Genomic DNA, 19,225 nt, shown 5'->3' with positions numbered 1-19,225 from the left:
AATATATATTATACATACATATATAACCCACCCTTCTCGATTATTCAATTAATAAAAAAAAATCACACCCTGTGTGAAGTGGGCGGTGTCTTGCTAGCTAATCACAATACTGAATGGAGTCAACCAATCATGTACAAAAAATAAATACATTTATTGAAACACTCTTTATGATGGACGGAACCATAACTTGAAAAAAACAAATCTTTGGTTTTTTTCAAGTTATGGTTACTTATATAGGGCTATGCACATGTGTCATGTGACACTGGCCAATCACAGTCCTGAATAGATTGTGATTGGCCAATCACAGCGCAGGATAATTCTACTAATTTCCTGGGCCCAGATCACAGCGCAGGAAAATGTACATTTTTCCAAATCTCACTTATAGGGGCGGTTTCACCGCCCAAAAAGTATCAATAGATTAATATAATAGTAAATATATCCAGAAATATAGAAAATATAGTTAGCTGCAGCCCTTATGTCCAGCCAAGAAATGGTGCTTATCTCCAAGCATCTTCCTTCCTTCATGTAACATTAAAGAAATGACTCACTAATGACAGTGTTTTTCACACAGTATTTTTTTCCCCCAGCATCTTTTTTTTTTCTTCCTGCTGTTACATTTGAACCCTATGGGAAAGCGGCCAAGCTGCCTTCTTCAAGCACAGAAAAGTTGTTTTATTTTTCTTATTAAAAGGCGCTGATGACATGAAAACAATGCAGCGGTCTCCCTTTTGTCGTGGTCAGGAGGAAACCTTGTATGTCCAAAACCGTTAGCTTTCCAGGAAATGGAAAAAAAAGAGCCTGTGTTCCATTGGATCCAATGTAGTTATTATTTAGTCGCAAACTCTTGTTAACCACTTAAACCCCATATGGTTGATGCTGAGTCCAGTAGGGCTCTAAGCTAGTGTATTTTCAGTTTTCTGTTATTGTATAATAGACGTTCGTTCGACAAGCTCACAACGCGTCGCAGCGCAGCGCGTTGTGAGCTTAACCATGGATGCTGGGGTTGAAGTGGGTAATACGTTTAATTGGTTGAATATGTATGTAACCCACTGACTTTAATCTTCAAAATATTTAAAATATAGCGAAAATAACCCATCTACGAGCTCACAACGCGTTGCGATGTGACGCGCTGTGAGCTCGTAGATCTGCTGTTTTTGCCACGCTGACACGGAAAAGAAGTGGCGTCAATTTACGAAAGAACAAAAACCCATTAAAAAGTTTAAAATACAGAGATACAAGGTTCCAGCCCGGTTTGTTTTGTGAACATACCTTAACCCATTAACACATTGAGTGCCAATCTTTTGAATCCATCACTTGAGTGCCAAGAACGCATAGAAGCGTTTTTTTTTTTTTTTTTTTTTAATAATAATTTTTTGACCCAAAGACCAAGGAGATATGATTTTTTGAAGATTTAGACTCCCATCCACTTCCTTGTTAACTTAAAACTTAAAAATTCTGTATCTCGGCTCCTGAGTACTTTTTACTATAAAACAGCTAAAAAAATCTGAAATAACTCTGGCATTCAATGTGTTAACTCATTCAGTGCCACTGGACGTCTAAGACGTCCGTTGATATAAGCCCTGAGTGCCACTGGACGTCTAAGATGTGGAAAAATATGTTCAGAACACAAGATATGATGATTTGATGATTTGCTGCTCCATTCACTCTTTGTTTAACTTCTTACTGAAAAAGGCTGTATCTCGGCTCCTAAGCACTTTATTTTTTTACAATGAATTTTGGCTGTGGCACTCAGAGCCAAAATTCCATAAAGAAGCTAGGCACTGAATGCGTTAAGAATCGCCTCAGGTCTTAATGGGTTAAAGTACAACTTTTGGGAGGAAAGAATATTTAATCACCTCAAAGTTGTATTTGTCCTCAACTCCCCATGCAGGACTGTAAATCTCTCCAGCTTGGCTTTGCGGTTTTTAATTATTCAGTGATTTTTAACAGATTAGTCGTGGCTAATACCTTTGGCAGAATCAAGACGGAACTCTTTTTTTTCTCTGTTTACGTTGTGTTGCGTAACACGATGGCTGCCATAATGCAGTGTGTTATTTTAAGAATTGTTTATGCAGCACTTCTTTAATTAAAGTTAAAAACTGTAATTAGGGCTGCGACCGTTGATTATCTGCTTAGCGATTATTCTATCGATTTAATTTTTGATTAATTGAATAATCAAGAAGCAAATGTTTGAATATTTATTGTTGTATAATATTTAGTGTTGTGCGAAATAGTATCTAAGTAATATCTAAAAGCTCACGTTGTCAAAAGCTTGTATTTTGGATTTTTTTATTACAATTTAATTTTAAAAGTTAATGAAATCAATTACTTCGATTAATTGTTGCACCCCCAACTTTAGCAAAACAATAAAATGATGTAAAAATGCTAATGTTAGGCCAAAATGAAAGAGCACTGCCTGCCCCATTAAAAGACACTGTAGTGTAACAGAAATAACCACAACACTAGGAAAGAGTGATAATCTGAACAATAAAAATGCAGATAAAAATAACAAGGTTGAATGTTTCCTCAATAGCTCACTCTCCAACAACTGCAATAATATCTAATTCAAGCAAAAGCGATAATAAGTAATGTGTAATGTTTAGTCTCGCTCAAGCCATTTTAATAACCTTAGTGAAATTTAAGCTGCTACCTTTTTACATCAAATAAACACACTATAAGTGTGAGAAACAGAGTTTGCTAAGCTGTGAATTTTCAGCTGCTGTTTCCCTCCATTACCAATCAAAATGTGCTTGGCTGTTAGATCTAAAACTACCGTTCTGCACATACTGTAGGGAATAAAAAAGGTTTAAAGTCCTTTTCTAACATCCAGCCAGAAGAGAAAGCTAAAATGAATATGAGTTGCTGTCGGGCAGAATCCTCTTATCTCCATTTTCTAACTTTTTGTGTTTCTTTGGTAAATCAACGCCCTACTTGATCATGCTACAGCGTCATACAAAACACATGAAAAGTAAATTTTTGATCTTGTAGATCTGCTACTTTTGATGCTTTTGAATTTGAATCCAGAAAAGTAACAGTTTTGGACGTATGAGGTTTCCACCCGACAAGAGACGATGTGTACGGTAGCTGAAATGTATTCAGAAACCATAGGAAAGGTCCAAATACCAGCAATAACAGCATCTGCATTAGTTCTCTGTAAGGCAGCGTAAAGGTTTCAGTAAGCTGTTATTCATGAGTTTGAGCCTTACTGATCCCTATCAAAAATACATTACGAATTAATCACTCATGCCCGATTTCAGGGCTCTCAAAGCTGCTAGATTTCTTGAAATTATTTATACTTTATTTATATATATTTTTTAATCCTTTATTAAAATTGACTAATGGGCAGGACCTCTAACGTCACCCTGACCAGCATGATATAACTACGAGAGTGACGACACTATAGCGTTGACTCCCATTGTAAGAATTGAATCCGGAAAGTTGTCTTTCTATCTCAATGAGGAAGTTCCAATCTTTGGAACTACAGGAGGCAACATCCCGCTTTGCGGCGAGATCAAAGCGTGACGCAGCTCTCTCTCTCTCTGACTCTGACACAGCCATGACACAGATTGGATTGGATAACCATTAATGAGTTCCCAATGCAGTTACGCCCGATCTACAAGCTGAAAACATGTCACATCGTGACACGTTTTGAGCTTGTAGACGTGCTATTTCCACTGTTTTTGAAAATGTTTGAAAATATATGAAACATTTGAAAAAAAAAAGTATATACAATAATTGTGATTAGGCGATTATGTAATAATTGTGCCAGTGCTGATGAAAAAAAAAAAGCGCGTTCAAACAATCCTTCTGTTCTTCAAAGCCACCGTCTGCAGCCATCAGACCGCCAGCACATTAATTAGTCGTCGAAGAAGCGCTTGGCTCTAATGTGGGCCGCACACCAGGAAGATGTCAATTATTAATGACCAAGTTTTAACCTATTGATGTAAATGATGACACAAAACTCAGCCCCCCCCCCTTCCAAAATAAGTATCTAATTTATTTTCATCATTAAACTGAAGAAAGTCTTAACATTGAAATTATAACTGATCAAAGTGTATTGGCAACTTGTAGCACCAACATAGCTTTGCATCATTTAGAGGACAACTCGCATCACGGTATTTTTACAGTTTCATCAAATGTGCTCATAATTAATTTCTAACCTTACAGACTATACACAACACCAATGCAGCTTAAACATAATATTTATTGACATATCGTTGCTGTGAGGCAGAAACCTTGTATCCATACTTCAAGTTTGTCTTTGTTTTAAGTTGTTTTGAATTAATGCCCTACTTCGTCATACTGCACTGTCACACAAAAGTACCAAAATAGCTGATCTACAAGGGGTTATTTGGGAGGGGGGGGGGGGGGTCCAGGCACCGGAGCCTGCCCCCGTTGGAGGAAGAGGCTAGGGCTGCACAATATATCGAAAATGTTTTAAGAGGAGCAGCGAGAGACTGTATTACTGAGTTGGTGGCATATAATCATATTCATTGTCAATAGCAGCTGTAGCCAGGTGTAATGTTTTCTGTAAAACCATGTTGTTGAAATGGAAATATAATCCATTTCTATCTTCTTCTTCTTTTTTCAGTGTGTGTGCGCATACAGTAGGCTATTCATTGTCTGGGTTCTGTGTGTGCAGCAAACCTAAGGCAGAAAGACATTAAGACCGTATACTTCAATATGTGTTTACTTATCGCGAGCAATATCGTCATCGCAATATTCAACAATGTAATCGCATATTGCATGTATTCCTAATATTATCGTGCGGCCCTAGAAGAGGCCATCACCTGGTGGTACTGGGGTGGAAGTCTAAAATAAAATGTAATGCCTACAATTCCAAGTGCTCGTCGGGGTGGGGGGGTCCCCAGTTCAAATCTGATTATTTTGGGGGGGTCCCCAGCTCAAATATGATTATTTCGGGGGGAGTCGCAGTCTGAAAAGTTTTGGAACCCTCCCCGCGTAGAGGAGACGAGAGTAACCTTGGCTTCCCAATCTTGGGCATGTCATTATAGCGGTGTGACGCGTCGGTGAGCTTGTAGATGTGGCTATTCTCGCAGTAATTTAGAATATATGTGTGGTTCAGTGGTTAAGTAGTCTCTAGAGAGAGAGAGAGAGAGAGAGTGTGTTGGCCCACACAGTATCTCTTGGCCCACGCTATGTCGTGCCTTCATCAAAATCTTGAGGCAGGTAAAAGAAGCTTTAATTATTTGGGGCAGACCAGATTCGAATTGGCTTCATTGATTCCTCCAAGGAGTTTTAACAGGATTACCATGGGCACACTTACCAGTAGAGCAAGCTCCTGCTTTGATGTGTAGCCAATTTTATACTGGTTTCTTTCTTGAACTGTTCTTCTTAACTCTAATTCTATTTTCTACTTTTATTCTCCTTGAGCTCTCTGGGTAGTCGGCTGTGTTGTTGTACGGACGCTACATGGTTGTCATTTGTATTGTCCTATGTTTGTTATTCTGGCAAAGCTGTGTAATATCTCTGCCTCTTGGCCAGTTCGCGCTGTTAAAAGAGACTTTAGTCTCAATTTGGTTTTATACTGGTTAAATAAAAGATATTAACACATTGGGTGCCAGAGGTTTATTAAAATATTATACTTTGAGTGCCAGGATTTGTAACAATTTTTGAACCTTTTTCAAGTAGTCACAAAATATTTTCAGTGATCACCGTCCTCACGGTGATCCCCTCATTACACACATACAGGTCTCTTACAATCGGGGGGAAAAAATTAAAAACATTCGGTAATCCGTTCCATAGTTGCAGCCAGTTGAAAATAGTTAAATTAACATTGTAAAAAAAAAAAGTACACAGGAGCCGAGATACAGGTTTTTGAAGTCATAAGTTAACCAGGAGGTGGATTGGAGTCTAAATCTTGTAGGAGTGATATCTCCTGTTGCTGTGCAGGAAAAAAAAAAAAAAAAAAACTTTTTTTTTTTCAAAAACCGTATATATACGGTTTTGGCACTCAACGTTAGTATGGCCAAAACCGTATATATACGGTTTTGGCACCCAATGTGTTAAAATGCTTCCGCCTAACGGTCTGTAGATCGGAAGAGCTGAAAAAGCTCCCCCACTCCTTTTTTGTCTGTGCAGTGGCTGTAAATCAGTGGTTCTTAAACGTTTTCATGTCAAGGACCCCCAAATTAACATGTATTTGACCACGAACCCCCAACTGAAAGTCCTTTGTGCCAGGGACACCCTATACATGATTTGTGGTGTTATTATAAATATATAAAAAAAGTGAATTATTTTCAAGATTTTTTTGAAAATGCACGGTGGCCAGGTGCAGTCGGTAGCGCGGTCGCCTCACAGCTAGGTTTCATTCCCGCTGTGGGCGCTGGGAGAGTGTCCTCTCCTCCGCATCATCAGTGCCCATACCATAGGTGCGGTTGGCGAAAGGGCCTTTCTGTGTGGAGTTTGCATGTTCTCCCCGTGTCTCCTAGGGTAGGTACCCTCACAAAAACATGCAGTAATCCTGGTCGCTATACCGCCTCCCCCTTGATAGCTGGGGCGCCTGATGGAGGGGAAAGGAACTGGTTGGAATAACGTGTTCCTTCCACGTGCTACGTCCTACCGGGGAAACTCCCCCCCCCCCTGTCAGGTGATAAGAAGGCTAGTTGGCTCTCATGCATTGAAGGAGGCATGAGCTCGGCTCTGGGCTCGCTAGGCTGGCAGGGGGAGTGTAGCGCCCAGGATTACTTAGACAATTGGCACTGGGTGAAAAAGGGGTGCAAAATCGTGGGATAAAAAGAAATATATGCCGATGCATATAGGATTCAAGTGCTTAAACTTTAATGCGATATTAACACATTTATCTGCGGACCCCCTGGAACCCCTTCAAGGACCTTTGGGGAGAGAACCACTGGTGTAAATAATTCCTACTGGGAACCAAATTAGTCGAAGCCTACAGTACCTAGGTTGCTGCAGGGCGGAAATGGAAATTCAAAAAAATATATTTTTAAGGTATTTGAAAATAATATGTCCGTGAATGACAAACAGATGACAGCCTCCTGTGCGGGACATTCAGGGGGGGGCGTTGGTACAGACTGTCTGCAGCATTGATGGCAGACTGTGGAGGAGCTGTCTGGCTGGACAGACTTGTGGTTAAGTGGGTAAACAGGTCACTCTGGGACATGGCATGACTTTCATTGAATAATTTAAATCGATGCCGTCAGTCAGTAGCGCCGTCTCAGGTAGAACTATCCTTAAAGTCTCATTTCTATGTATGCTAAAGCTTCCCTGGCTAATGGGATATGCTGAAGGTCAGAATGATGGGGGGGATTAAAAAAAAAACAAGACTACAATTCTAACACAAACTAGAATTTAATAAAGGAAACAAGTTTTGTACAACTTGGATATATGGATGGATAGATGGGGTCTTCAATGTTTTTTCAGGCCAAGGACCCCTTAGCTGAGAGAGAGATGAAGCAGGGACCCCCCACTACATATAGTATAAGATTGTGGTGCATATTATACTTTTTTCAGAGATTTCATAGATAGCTTCATAGACTTGACGTGCATTATCTTTCCTATTAATTTGTTGGATTTGTGTTAATGTGTTTTTTTCAGACAGTTTTAAACCTTTTAAACCCTTAATATTTTGTCAACTGGACCGTTGACCGCTCTGTACTTGGTCTGCTCCTTTTTCCCTCTACGCCAACTCTCCGAAAATAGCCGATCTACAAGCTCACAACGCCTCGCAGCGCGAGGCGTTGTGAGCTTGTTGATCGGCTATTTCTGGCTAATGTTCCCCCATCACACAAAGATTTGGCGGACCCCGCTGTAGTGACTCTGAGGACCCCTCTAGGGGTCCCAGACCCCCTGTTGAAGACCCCTGATGTAGACTGATGGATAGATAGATGAATGGATGGATGGATGGATAAATGGATGGACTGGTGAATTGATGGAGTGAGGATTCACAGTGGTTTTTCTAGTCGTAGCCCAGTAGGATTAGTAGTAGATCAGTATCAGTGATGCCATTGATTGCAAAGAAGAATTCCTGTAGAATCGTTCCTGCAGTCAACAACCCTGAATTACTAGACACTTAAGATTGTGCTGAAGAGGACATAACATTGCCCAGGGCAACATTTAACTGCCTATACTTCAGAGATTGGATAATTGCAAAGTAAAGGAAATTAAACAACTTCCACTCATGTGATCAGTTGATTCTTGATAAACAACTTCAATATTTATAAGCAGAAACTGTTGTTTTATAAATGTAATTACTGACAGATATAACGACCTCCTGATTAACCCTTAACGCACCCTTAACGCATCTGTGTCACTTTAGATTTCTTTGGCTATTCAAAAATAGCAGATATACAAGCTCAAAGCGCGGCACCGAGTGCCGCTCTGAGCTTGTAGATCTGCTATTTTTGAAAAATCTTGAAAAAATATGTTTTAGATTTTTTTCAAAAAACTGTTAGGATTTAGATTTTTTTAAAGAATCGCCTCAGGTCTTAATGGGTTAAATGCATCTTTGAAATGTGGTAAGCAGTGAATTCATTGATGGATCAGTAATATTAAGACTGTTATACGATGGCCTCTGCTATGATGAGTATGATGATTGCGGATGTATTCAGAAACCATAGAAAAGGGCCAAATACCAGCAATAACAGCATCTGCATTAGTTCTCAATCTCTGTAAGGCAGGGTAAAGGTTTCAGTAAGCTGTTATTCATGAGTTTGAGCCTCGCTGATCCCTATCAAATATACATTATGAGTGAATCACTCCATATGCCCTATTTCAGAAATTGGGAAAATAGCCGCACAAGCTCACAACGTGTAGAGCTGCTAGATTTCTTGAAATTATTTATAATTCTATGTTTTTTTTTCTCCTGAAAATGTTTAGAACATTTCTATCAAACGTAATGGCCAAATAAATCTAGTAACGGGCAAAAAAGGAAGTAAGAGATCCAACGAACCAAAGTTGGCTGCGACCCCATGTTTGTGGAACGCCGATCTAAGCGATGCGATAACAAATGCTTGTGCTGCTCGCCTTCAAGGCTACAGCATTGTAGTGTGTTGTATGTGAAAAAAAGCAGTCATTTATAGAGGCATTTATTGGAATAATTTACCACTTGACATTAATCTAATAAAAAATAAATCGTCCTTTAAGAAACAAGTAAATAGGCATTTACTGGACTGCAGATTTTATGTTATTTCGTACCAGTGTTTATTTTTGTATCTGTTTTTATATTGATATTGATGTAACTGTAATGTGAATTAATGCAATTTGACATGGTAATTTTTTAATGTGTTTTGTAATATGTTTTTTCTGTGGACCCCAGTAAGACTAGCCATGGCATCAGCTAACAAATAAACATGCAGTACTTGACCTCTCCTCCTATCTTCTCTCTCTGTGTGTCCGTCCGCAGGACAACAGTCGGCGGGTGGAGAACATGCTGCGGCTGTGGATCATCGAGGCCAAAGACCTGCCCGCCAAGAAGAAGTACTTCTGCGAGCTGTGCCTGGACGACTCGCTGTACGCCCGCACCACCTGCAAGCTCAAGACGGACAACGTGTTCTGGGGCGAGCACTTTGACTTCAACAACCTGCCCGCCGTCAAGAGCATCACCGTGCACCTGTACAAAGACACGGACAAGAAGAAGAAGAAAGACAAGAACAACTACATAGGTGAGGACTGGAGGAGGGCCTGTCGCGATTGGTACTTGATCACCCCGATCACAATTATTTGAGATAATCGCAGAATTGTTTCCATTCATCTATATAAATTAAACAAATGATAAATACAGAGATCGTCTATTTTAGCTATTTTTGAACATTTTTGAAAGTCTATAAGTATTAACCCATTGATACCTGGAACGCATCTGTGTCACTTTAGATTTCTTTAGGCTATTCAAAAATAGCAGATATACAAGCTCATAGCGCGGCACCGAGTGCCGCGCTATGAACTTGTAGATCTGCTATTTTTGAAAAATCGAGGGAAACTTTTTTTTTTTAGGATTTAGAAGATATTTCTAGAATCTTCTCAGGTCTTAATGGGTTAAATATATTTTGGTTTCTTGGCCACAGTACATTATTTATTTTGGTTATTGATACAGGTCATTTCTGTGTTTATTTATTTAATTACATTTTTCATATCTACGCTGTGCAACGTTTTGTTTACAAAGCCTAAAAAGCAAGCAGAAATGCATCCAATAATCAATGCAAAAAAAATACATTTAAATCACAATTATTTGTACGACAATTAATCGTCAACTAAAAGTATCATGATCGTTGCTATCCCTATCGAAAAGGTTCAGTTCAAAATTCAATGGACAGGTGGCCCATGTTGTGAGGTTCGCCCGCTATGGTGCGACATCCTCACGCTCTCTTTTCTTGGACACACAGGACTGGTCAACATCCCCGTGGCGGCGGTGACGGGCCGCCAGTTCGTGGAGAAGTGGTATCCGGTCAGCACGCCCAACCCCGCCAAGGGCAAGACGTCGGGGCCCATGATCCGGATCAAGGCGCGCTACCAGAGCATGAGCATCCTGCCCATGGAGATGTACAAGGAGTTCGCCGAGTACACCACCAACAACTACATGCTGCTGTGCTCCGTGCTGGAGCCCGGCATCAGCGTCAAGAACAAGGAGGAGATGGCGTGCGCCTTGGTCCACATCCTGCAGAGTACTGGGAAGGCCAAGGTCAGTACTGCTGCTGCTGCCGTTGTTGTTGTCGTCGTGATCTCTCCATTCTCTCTCCATTCATCAGTGGTTCTCAAACCTTTTTTTTTATTTCACATAGTTTACCCCCAGTTGGATATGCATTAGGCCAGTGGCTCTCAAACTTTTTTAACCCATTGAGACCTGAAGCCGATTCTACATGTCTCCTAAATCCCAACAGTTTTCTGAAAAACGTATGTTTCTATATCAGTGGTGCTCAATCTTTTTCATGTCAAGGACCCCCAAAATGATATGTATTTGGCCGCGGACCTGCATCAAAATATGTTGTTCCAGGGACCCCCAGAAGCAAAGATTTGAGTTAAAAATGTTCGCTTAAAAATATATATATTCAAAGATTTGCACACATTTTCACGATTTTTCAAAAATAGCAGATCTACAAGCTCGTAGCGCGGCACTCGGTGCCGCGCTATGAGCTTGTATATCTGCTATTTTTGAATAGCCCAAATTGTAAAATAATGCTTTTTAGCTCAAATCTAAAAATTACACAGTTCCAGGTCTTAATGGGTTAATGTCAAGGTCCCTCACAGCTCTGAGAGTGTACAAAATGGAACGGTGCCATTTATACACCCTTAGAGTTACAGACCTCTAAGGGTCTACTTGGAATCTCCTCAATGAACCCTGAGGGTCCCTAGAGCACCACTGCATTAGGCCAAGGAGGACCCCCCCATTTGATACAATATGAGACCCCATTCAACCACGCTAGTGTGGGTGGGCGGCTCCTTTCACACTGTTTCACAAATACTACATCACAACTTGGTCATACAATTTTTTTTCAGTCGTGACATTTTATGTTGCTTTAATCCATGCCTTTCTGAGAAATGGTGGAATTCAATGATGTCATTATTATTGTGCAATAGAAAAAAAAATGTATGTCACGAAAATGAGGCTCACTCCAGTGAGCCGATCCAGCCATTGGCCTGGCTGCTCATACGATGAACTCTTGACCAGATCAAGAGGAGACAGCAGGTGATTTCCTGTTCTCGCAGGGAGCCGTATTGCATTTTTGAAGGAGCGCTAATCCCTAAGCATGTCCCCCCCCCGCAGGGCTAACACACTAAAGCTCAGACATTCCTCTGTAGCGGTGCTGGAGCACCATGCCAGACTGCTCTGCCGTGGTCCGTCCCTCAACAGGAGGTCAATTAGCTGGAGATAATCTTCAAATCCATCTTAGACAGCTGTGTTTTGCCATGACTGTACCGCTTCGCTCCCTGTCTCTGCACTTCCTGTTTGGGGGGCCTAGCATTACAAAAAACTAAGATTTTGGCTATGCACACACACGCACAGACACACACACAGTCGCACACACACACACACACGCACGCACGTGCACACATGAGTGTGCATCCACGCACGCACGCACACACTCTTGTCTTTTTGGCATCTGGAACTTGCATCAAGGAGGGTTCACAAGAAGTCAACATCTTGCTTTGCTTGTTGAAAACCCCCCTTGCAGCCAGAACTGCAGACTCACTCTCAAATTTTCCGCTGCAGTCAGTTCACCTCTTCTGACTCCACCTCATCCCCCCCCCTAGCACTCCTCTCTCCTTGTGTACCTTCTTGTCATCTTTTGTCGATAGATGCCATTTTGCTTTTTCTAGAGTAGAATATTTCAGAGAAGCACATTGTTTGAGACCGATGCTAGGTTCATTGTTTACCTGGTATCGGTTTCTTTGAGGCACTACATTGTTCTCTTTACACTCTACGTACGACGTATGTGACTATGTTTACCCTGTTGTTTGTTGACTTGATTCATGCTTATGCCTAATTTACGCCCCGTTTGTACGACTGCGCTGCAGACCGAAAATAGCAGATCTATAAGGTCACGAAGCGTCGCTGAAGACGTGTCACGTTTTGAGCTTCAGCTAGACAAAGTATGAATCAGGCTTTTACTCTGATCTTGCACTTCTCTGAAGTCTCTCTCGCTAGAGCCCTCTGCTCAATCCCTAAAATTGAAAAGTTTTATGAACATTACTAAGTATACAGTATTTCAAGTTTTATTGTACAGCCCAGAGGCCAATCTCATGTCTAGACTGACGAGTCGATCTCTAAAACGCCTCACTCTCAACCACAGACTGGTGACAACCTCCCAGCCTTCATGCTAATTTGGGAGAGTTTAACCCATTCAATCCGGGAACCCATCTGTGTCATTTTGAAGATTTCTTCGGGCTATTCAAAAATAGCAGATCTACAAGCTCATAGCACGGCACCGAGTGCATTTTTGAAAAATCTTGAAGATTTGTGCAAATCTTTGAATTTATATATTTGTTAACTCTTTGACTGCGGACGACGCGATAACGCGTCAAGTGCTACTTTGTCCAGTTGGCCGTCGACGCGCTCGACGCGCTGGACGCGCGTTCATTGTTTAATCTCTGATTGCGCTATGCTGCTTAATATTCAATGTTATTCTCGAGTTCCACTTACTTCACGGACATCTGCATCCGGTTTCATGACCTGGATTCCGTTTCCGGTTTTTGATTCTTTTCCCCAGTCATTTTCGTCCAAAATAGGTAAATAAACGGTCTTTCACACGGTATGACGGACAAACGGACAGTTTCTCTTCTATAATCTATGGTCTGGGTGACGATCAGTCATCGCCGTCGTATATCACAACGTAATTTTCGCCGATCAAAACAATGGGGGGGACGTCACATCCGTTTTCATGTTTTTCCTTGTCTAATCTATGAAGAAGGGTGAGAGAGACCCAACGACATGATCAAAGCTGTCATGTGCTGCGCTCTAGTGGCGGATTTGTGCTGGGTCTTTACATTATGTGTCCTTAAATTATTTTCATGAGAAAAATTCAAAATATAAAAATAAAAAAACACGAAAATTGCTGGCACTGGGGGAGTACTTTATGAAAATACTCTGGCAGTCAAAGAGTTAAAGGAACATTTTTAACTCAGATCTTTACTTCTGGGGGTCCCTGGAACAACATATTTTGAGATTGGGGGTCCGCGGACAAATACGTATCATTTTGGGAGGTCCTTGACATGAAAAAGTTTGAGAACCACTGATATTATAGCAACATGATTATTTTATTTTTTTAAACAACTTAAAAATGATTTAGACCCATTTAGACCTGTTGCAACCTATACGTTGTTATACCTTTGTATACCGTGTCTCATTAGTTGTTGCTATACATATAGCAACAACATCATTCTTTATTTATTTTTTGAGTAAGAATTTGAACATTTTCAGAAAACTTAGGTTAGGTTTTAGGAGGCGTTTTTAGAATCGGCCTCAAGTCTAAAAGGGTTAATGGCCAAATAGATCTTAAAATGACACGGATGCGTTACCGGTCACATTGACTGCCAGAATTATTTCAGCTTTTTTTGCTGTTTTATGCCAGAGATTTTTCATTGAGAAAAAAAAAGTACTCAGGAGCCGAGATACAGAATTTTTAAGTTTTAATTTAACAAGGAAGTGGATGGGAGTCTAAATCTTCGAAAAATCGGCTTGGTCTTTGGGTCAAATTAAAAAAAAAAAATGTAAAAAAACCGCATATATGCGTTCTTGGCAAGCAAGTGATGGATTCTAAAGAACGCAAAGAACACATATATGCGTTCTTGGCAGGCAATGTGTTAATGGATTAAGGACAAAACTGCATTGCAGAGCCCATCATCCACAGTCTTTCGGGTGGTCCTTCATACTTGGGTGGGGCCGGCCCAGTGACATGATCGTTTTCCAAAAGCAGTGGTGCTTTAGGTATGTTAGCAGCTGTTCTGGCTGCTTTGGGATTTTGAATTCCCCCAGACATGATCGTATAGGCGGAGATCTCCCGACTTTGTCTGGCAACAATGCGAGACTAAAAGACCATTTCTAATTGTTTTGGACAAACGTAGCCATCATCCACTATGACAAGAAGCAAGCAGCCACCATGCTGTTATCCTTTACTAACATGACTCATAAACATCTCTGGTTCTGGTTGTTGTAGTCAGTCCGTATATCTCCTCTTCCTTCTGCCTCGTCAGTTTTCTGGGACAACCTTCATGTTCTTGACAGCTTCTCATCAGCACAGCTTTACAGCTCTCTCTCTCTCTCCCTGCCTCCTATCCCAGCTCAGTGCTGAGAAGTGTTGTAAGAAGTGATGTCTATATATATGTGGATCACGATTTTTGAAAAGTGGCCAATACCAAACACAATATACGGTACAAGTAAAAGAGCTGCATTAAGGTGGCTCTCCACCAAACAGACTATTTCGGACGGAAGTAGTCGGAAGTGAAAACGTTCTCCGCAAACTGTCGGCCGACGGTACATTGTGCGCATGCGTTGCCAAAAATAGTGAAAATAGCCAAGCTACGAGCTAGCTTGTAAATAGGCTACATATTCATACATGTATGAAAGATTTAACACCCCCCCTAAATTCCAAAACAGGAATGCCAGATTGAAAGTGTGCTACAGGGCTACAGGCAATGACGTGGACATAATGATATGACATTTCTGATCATTTCATCCAGCTGTTTTCATCCAGCTGAATAGAGACAATTGAACCCGACCTCCCGACAGGCTAGAGCCTGTCGATAGCCAAGGGGCGGTGAAGAGGGGGGGGGGGGGGATAGTGTTTTTCGTTTTGGTCCAAACTGAGGGCTCTAGTGTTGCCAGATTCTGTGAGTGAAACAAGCGACCAGGTCTATGAAAACAAGCCCAAAAGAAGCGACGAGTTTTACCACTTGATCCCCATTACATCAGCTATTTTCAAAAAGTGAAAGCGAGCTCAAATAAGCAACTACACTTCAGAAACGAGCCCAAACAACAGCAAACCACAACTATGAATATTTACAAGCGACTTTACAGGAAAACAAGCCCAAAGCAGACTATCCCCCCTAGCCTGTCGGGAGGTCGGGTTCAATTGTCTCTATTCAGCTGTATGAAAACAGCTGGATGAAATGATCAGAAATGTCATATCATTATGTCCACGTCATTGCCTGTAGCCCGCACACTTTCAATCTGGCATTCCTGTTTTGGAATTTAGGGGGGGGTGTTAAATCTTTCATACATGTATTGGCTTGGCTATTTTCACTATTTTTGAAAATATAATTATTAGTTATAGCCTGGGCTTTGCCCCATGCATTTTTCTTTTACAAAGCCTAAAATGCTTTTGGTATTTTTTGTGTTTATTATGTTCCAATATTCAATGCCAAAACCACAATTAAATCATTAAAGGTAGGGTAAGCGATATGTTTTGGATAAAACAAAATGTTTTTTTTTTGTTGTCAAAAGGTTAACGTTCTAATTCGTTCTATATTCTGATAGTAATCATTGCTATAGAGTGTTTGTTCTGTAACAGAAAGTCTCCCCACCGTCTCTCCAGCTCCTTTTCAGGTGGGTTGCCAATTTCAGCCAATCTGGAGAGAGTGCCCATTTATCAGCTTCAATTTTGTGCTGTTCCAATTCTGTCTGCTCACTTCTTTGTGTCATCACTTAACAATTTCACTTGTTCATCCTGTATCCTGTGTGAGTTCTCTCTCCTGATTGGGTAAAATACGTATCCCGAACCTGAAAATGCTGTCGTCTGTTCACTAAGAGCTGGAGCGATTTACTGAGTATATTTATTTAACAAAACAATATCACTTACCCTACCTTTAACCCATTAAGACCTGGAACGCATCTGTGTCACTTTTTCATTTGAGCTAAAAAGCATTATTTTACACTTTGGCTATTCAAAAATAGCAGATCTACAAGCTCATAGCGCGGCACTCGGTGCCGCGCTATGAGCTTGTACGAGCTTGTAGATCTGCTATTTTTTTTTAAATCATGAAACTGTTGCAAATCTTTGAATATATATTGTTTAAAGCGAACATTTTGTACTCTTATTCTTTGCTTCATGGGGGTCCCTGGAACAAAACATTTTGTTGTCGGCGGCCCAAATACATATAATTTTGGGGGTCCTTGACATGAAAAGGTTGGAGCACCACCACTGATATAGAAACACAGACATTTGTAGAATCGGCTTCAGGTCTTAATGGGTTAATCGCCTTTATTTGTATGACAATTAATCTGCAACTAAAATATAATGATGGTTGACAGCCGTAGCTACCATAGAGTGGGCGCTGATGGATGTTAAGATCTCTACAGCTCCCTGGACAGGCAGGGTCACACTCTTAATTACCTCACATTAAATGTCAGTATTTCCTGTGAAACACTGAAACCTTATTTCTCACCTCAGATTCGCTGACTCTGCTTTTTTTCCCCGGTTGCCAGGGAAACAAGCTTTTAAAAACTTTAATGCCGAAAGGGATGTTGTTGTTTCAAGGTTGGTTCTTGTCAGTGGTGGAAGAAGTAACTCTGATTTGTTCTATTAAGTATAACTAGCAAGCAATACCACAATTTAAACTACAATTAAAAGGCCTGTATAATTATTTATTTTTTACATTTTCCTCAAAATTGTACTTAAAGCTGCACTTTCTAACTTTCCTCTTCTACCCCGGATTTGAACCTGGTTTCCTGTGCAAGTGCTGATTTGTTTTTAGCACTGAGCTAATAGAGCCTGCCTGCTTGCTCAGGGGATAAATTGAATCTTGACCATCAGGTCAAAATTCGTGTCACATCCTGTGTATAGGTGAGACCTGACCTTTGACACAATCTAAATGTCTCAATAGAAGAGCGGTATCTTCTATATATAAACTGCCCACAAAAAGTTTGGAAACGTAACTTTGGTCGATTATTTCTCCCCTTTAACTCATTCGGTGCCAGACTTATTTCTGGCTGTTTGCCCAGTGCCAGAGATTTTTTTCGATTTTTCTTAGATTTTCAAGTAGTCACAGAATATTTATCTCCAGTATGATCGATCCCCTGATGGTTGCTAATCAAAGAGGGTTTCACTGTGCTTCCGCAAAAAAAAAAATAGAATGTCATCGCGACCTCCCGTTCCCTTTATTCCACCTTTATTCCACCCCAAAAATACATAGTAAAAAAGAAAAAGCACACAGGAGCCGAGATAAAGGATTTTTAAGTAATAAGTTAACCAAGAAGTGAATGGAGCAGTAAATCTTCGGATCACGTTATCTTGGGTTCTGGACGAAAAAAAAAACACATCAATGGCGCTCTGGGCTTATGAAAATGTTGGCAATGGCACTGGATGAGTTAATACCAATTGGTATTGTGTTTTATACCCACACGTTTAGCTGTGTTGCTCATTCCACGAATGCCCGATCCTTACAAGCTGTACCTCGTTGTAAAGGTGACTAATCAACGATAAAAATGATATAACACAATACCAATTGGTATTTTTTAAAGGGGAGAAATAATCAACCGAAGTTTAAGTTTCCGAACTTTTTGTGGGCAGTTTATATAGCAATTATATTTTATTAACCATACAGATTGGACAAAATGTCATTTTATTCCTAAAAAAAAAGTTGCATAGTGCCGCTTTAAGTACAGTACTTGAGTAAGTGTACCAGCAGTGCTTCTGGTGAAGCAGATTGAGTCATCAATGACATCCTCAGCGGTTGTTGGATGTGTTTGACTCAGCCGAACAGTTCAGTGTGTCACCGTTCACTTCTCCTGCAGGCCTCGTTGAAAGAAGAATGGCTGCAATAAGTCTTAAGTGAATCTGTAGAATTGAACAGATGTATTAGACTGCTGTAAAAGAGGAATTTTAGTAATTTAATTAAAGCCGGTGTCAAGCTAAGCAGCCGTTCTCATTGTTTCACTGGCTTTCCTCTTACGGTAAAGCACTTTTTAACGGTGTAAAACAGGACAATGAAAGGCTATTACTGGGATGATTAAAAGCTGCGTGTGTGTGTGTGTGTGTGTGTGTGTGTGTGTGCCTGTGCAAGCACGTGCCTGTGCATAGTGCATACCCATTTTTCCCTAACTAGTAGAGCAGTAATATCAAGGCAAACACAAGCATAACCTCACAAACGTACAACTCATTCCAATATGTATGGGGATAATATGATTACTACTACTACTATCAGAACAACCAAAGTCACTTCGGGAGGGAGGGTTCTCCGACCTGAGCAAAACTCTGGACGGACAGACTTCTGTGTTCTTGAAGCCCAGACCCCCTCTGCGAGGCAACTCGCTCGAGCCAATTGGTATACACACTTTAACACTTGTTATTTTATATTTGTAGCAACAGTGAAAACTCTTCATTCTTAAAAAAAAACTGCATATTAGGTCAACTGTGCTTTCTTATTTTAAATGCCAATGTTCTGTTTATAGCGAACAAAAGACAGTTGCTTCCCCACTCAAACGCACTTGCCCGTCGGGGCAGCCTGAAAGCAAACTCCACTTGCCCGAACGTTTTACTTACTTGCCACGGGCAGTCGGGCAACCGTTAGTGTCAACCACTGTTGTACATCTTCTATTCTTGATTTTATTTTTTTAAACATATCGACATTTTTTGGAAACTTTTTCATCATTTAGAATTTTGTTTAACAAATCTTCTCTTCTGGGGGTGTGGGGTCCTCCCTGGCACAAAACCTTTTCAGATGGGGTTTCGCGGCCAAATATATATCAATTTGGGGCCCGTGGCACGAAGCACTGGACTACAGTGTTTTGAGTAGGGCGTGACCCCCCCCCCTC

At 40.7% G+C, this 19,225-nt stretch overlaps 1 protein-coding gene across 1 annotated transcript in view; it reads left to right on the top strand.

The window, feature by feature from the left end:
* Positions 1 to 19,225, top strand: part of LOC308078746 (disabled homolog 2-interacting protein-like) — a 209,859-nt gene that overhangs the window by 128,048 nt on the left and 62,586 nt on the right. The window contains exons 6-7 of the mRNA XM_080420079.1: positions 9,386 to 9,644; positions 10,362 to 10,657. Of these exons, the coding sequence (XP_080276205.1) occupies positions 9,386 to 9,644; positions 10,362 to 10,657 (555 nt within the window). The remainder of the gene's footprint in view (positions 1 to 9,385; positions 9,645 to 10,361; positions 10,658 to 19,225) is intronic.

The sequence above is a fragment of the Gymnoscopelus braueri genome (genome assembly GCF_963280865.1).
Source record: "Gymnoscopelus braueri genome assembly, chromosome: 22".
NCBI classification, from domain to species: Eukaryota; Metazoa; Chordata; class Actinopteri; order Myctophiformes; family Myctophidae; genus Gymnoscopelus; species Gymnoscopelus braueri.
Note: the sequence above shows the minus strand (reverse complement) of the source record. Positions and strands in the feature narration are given on the sequence as shown.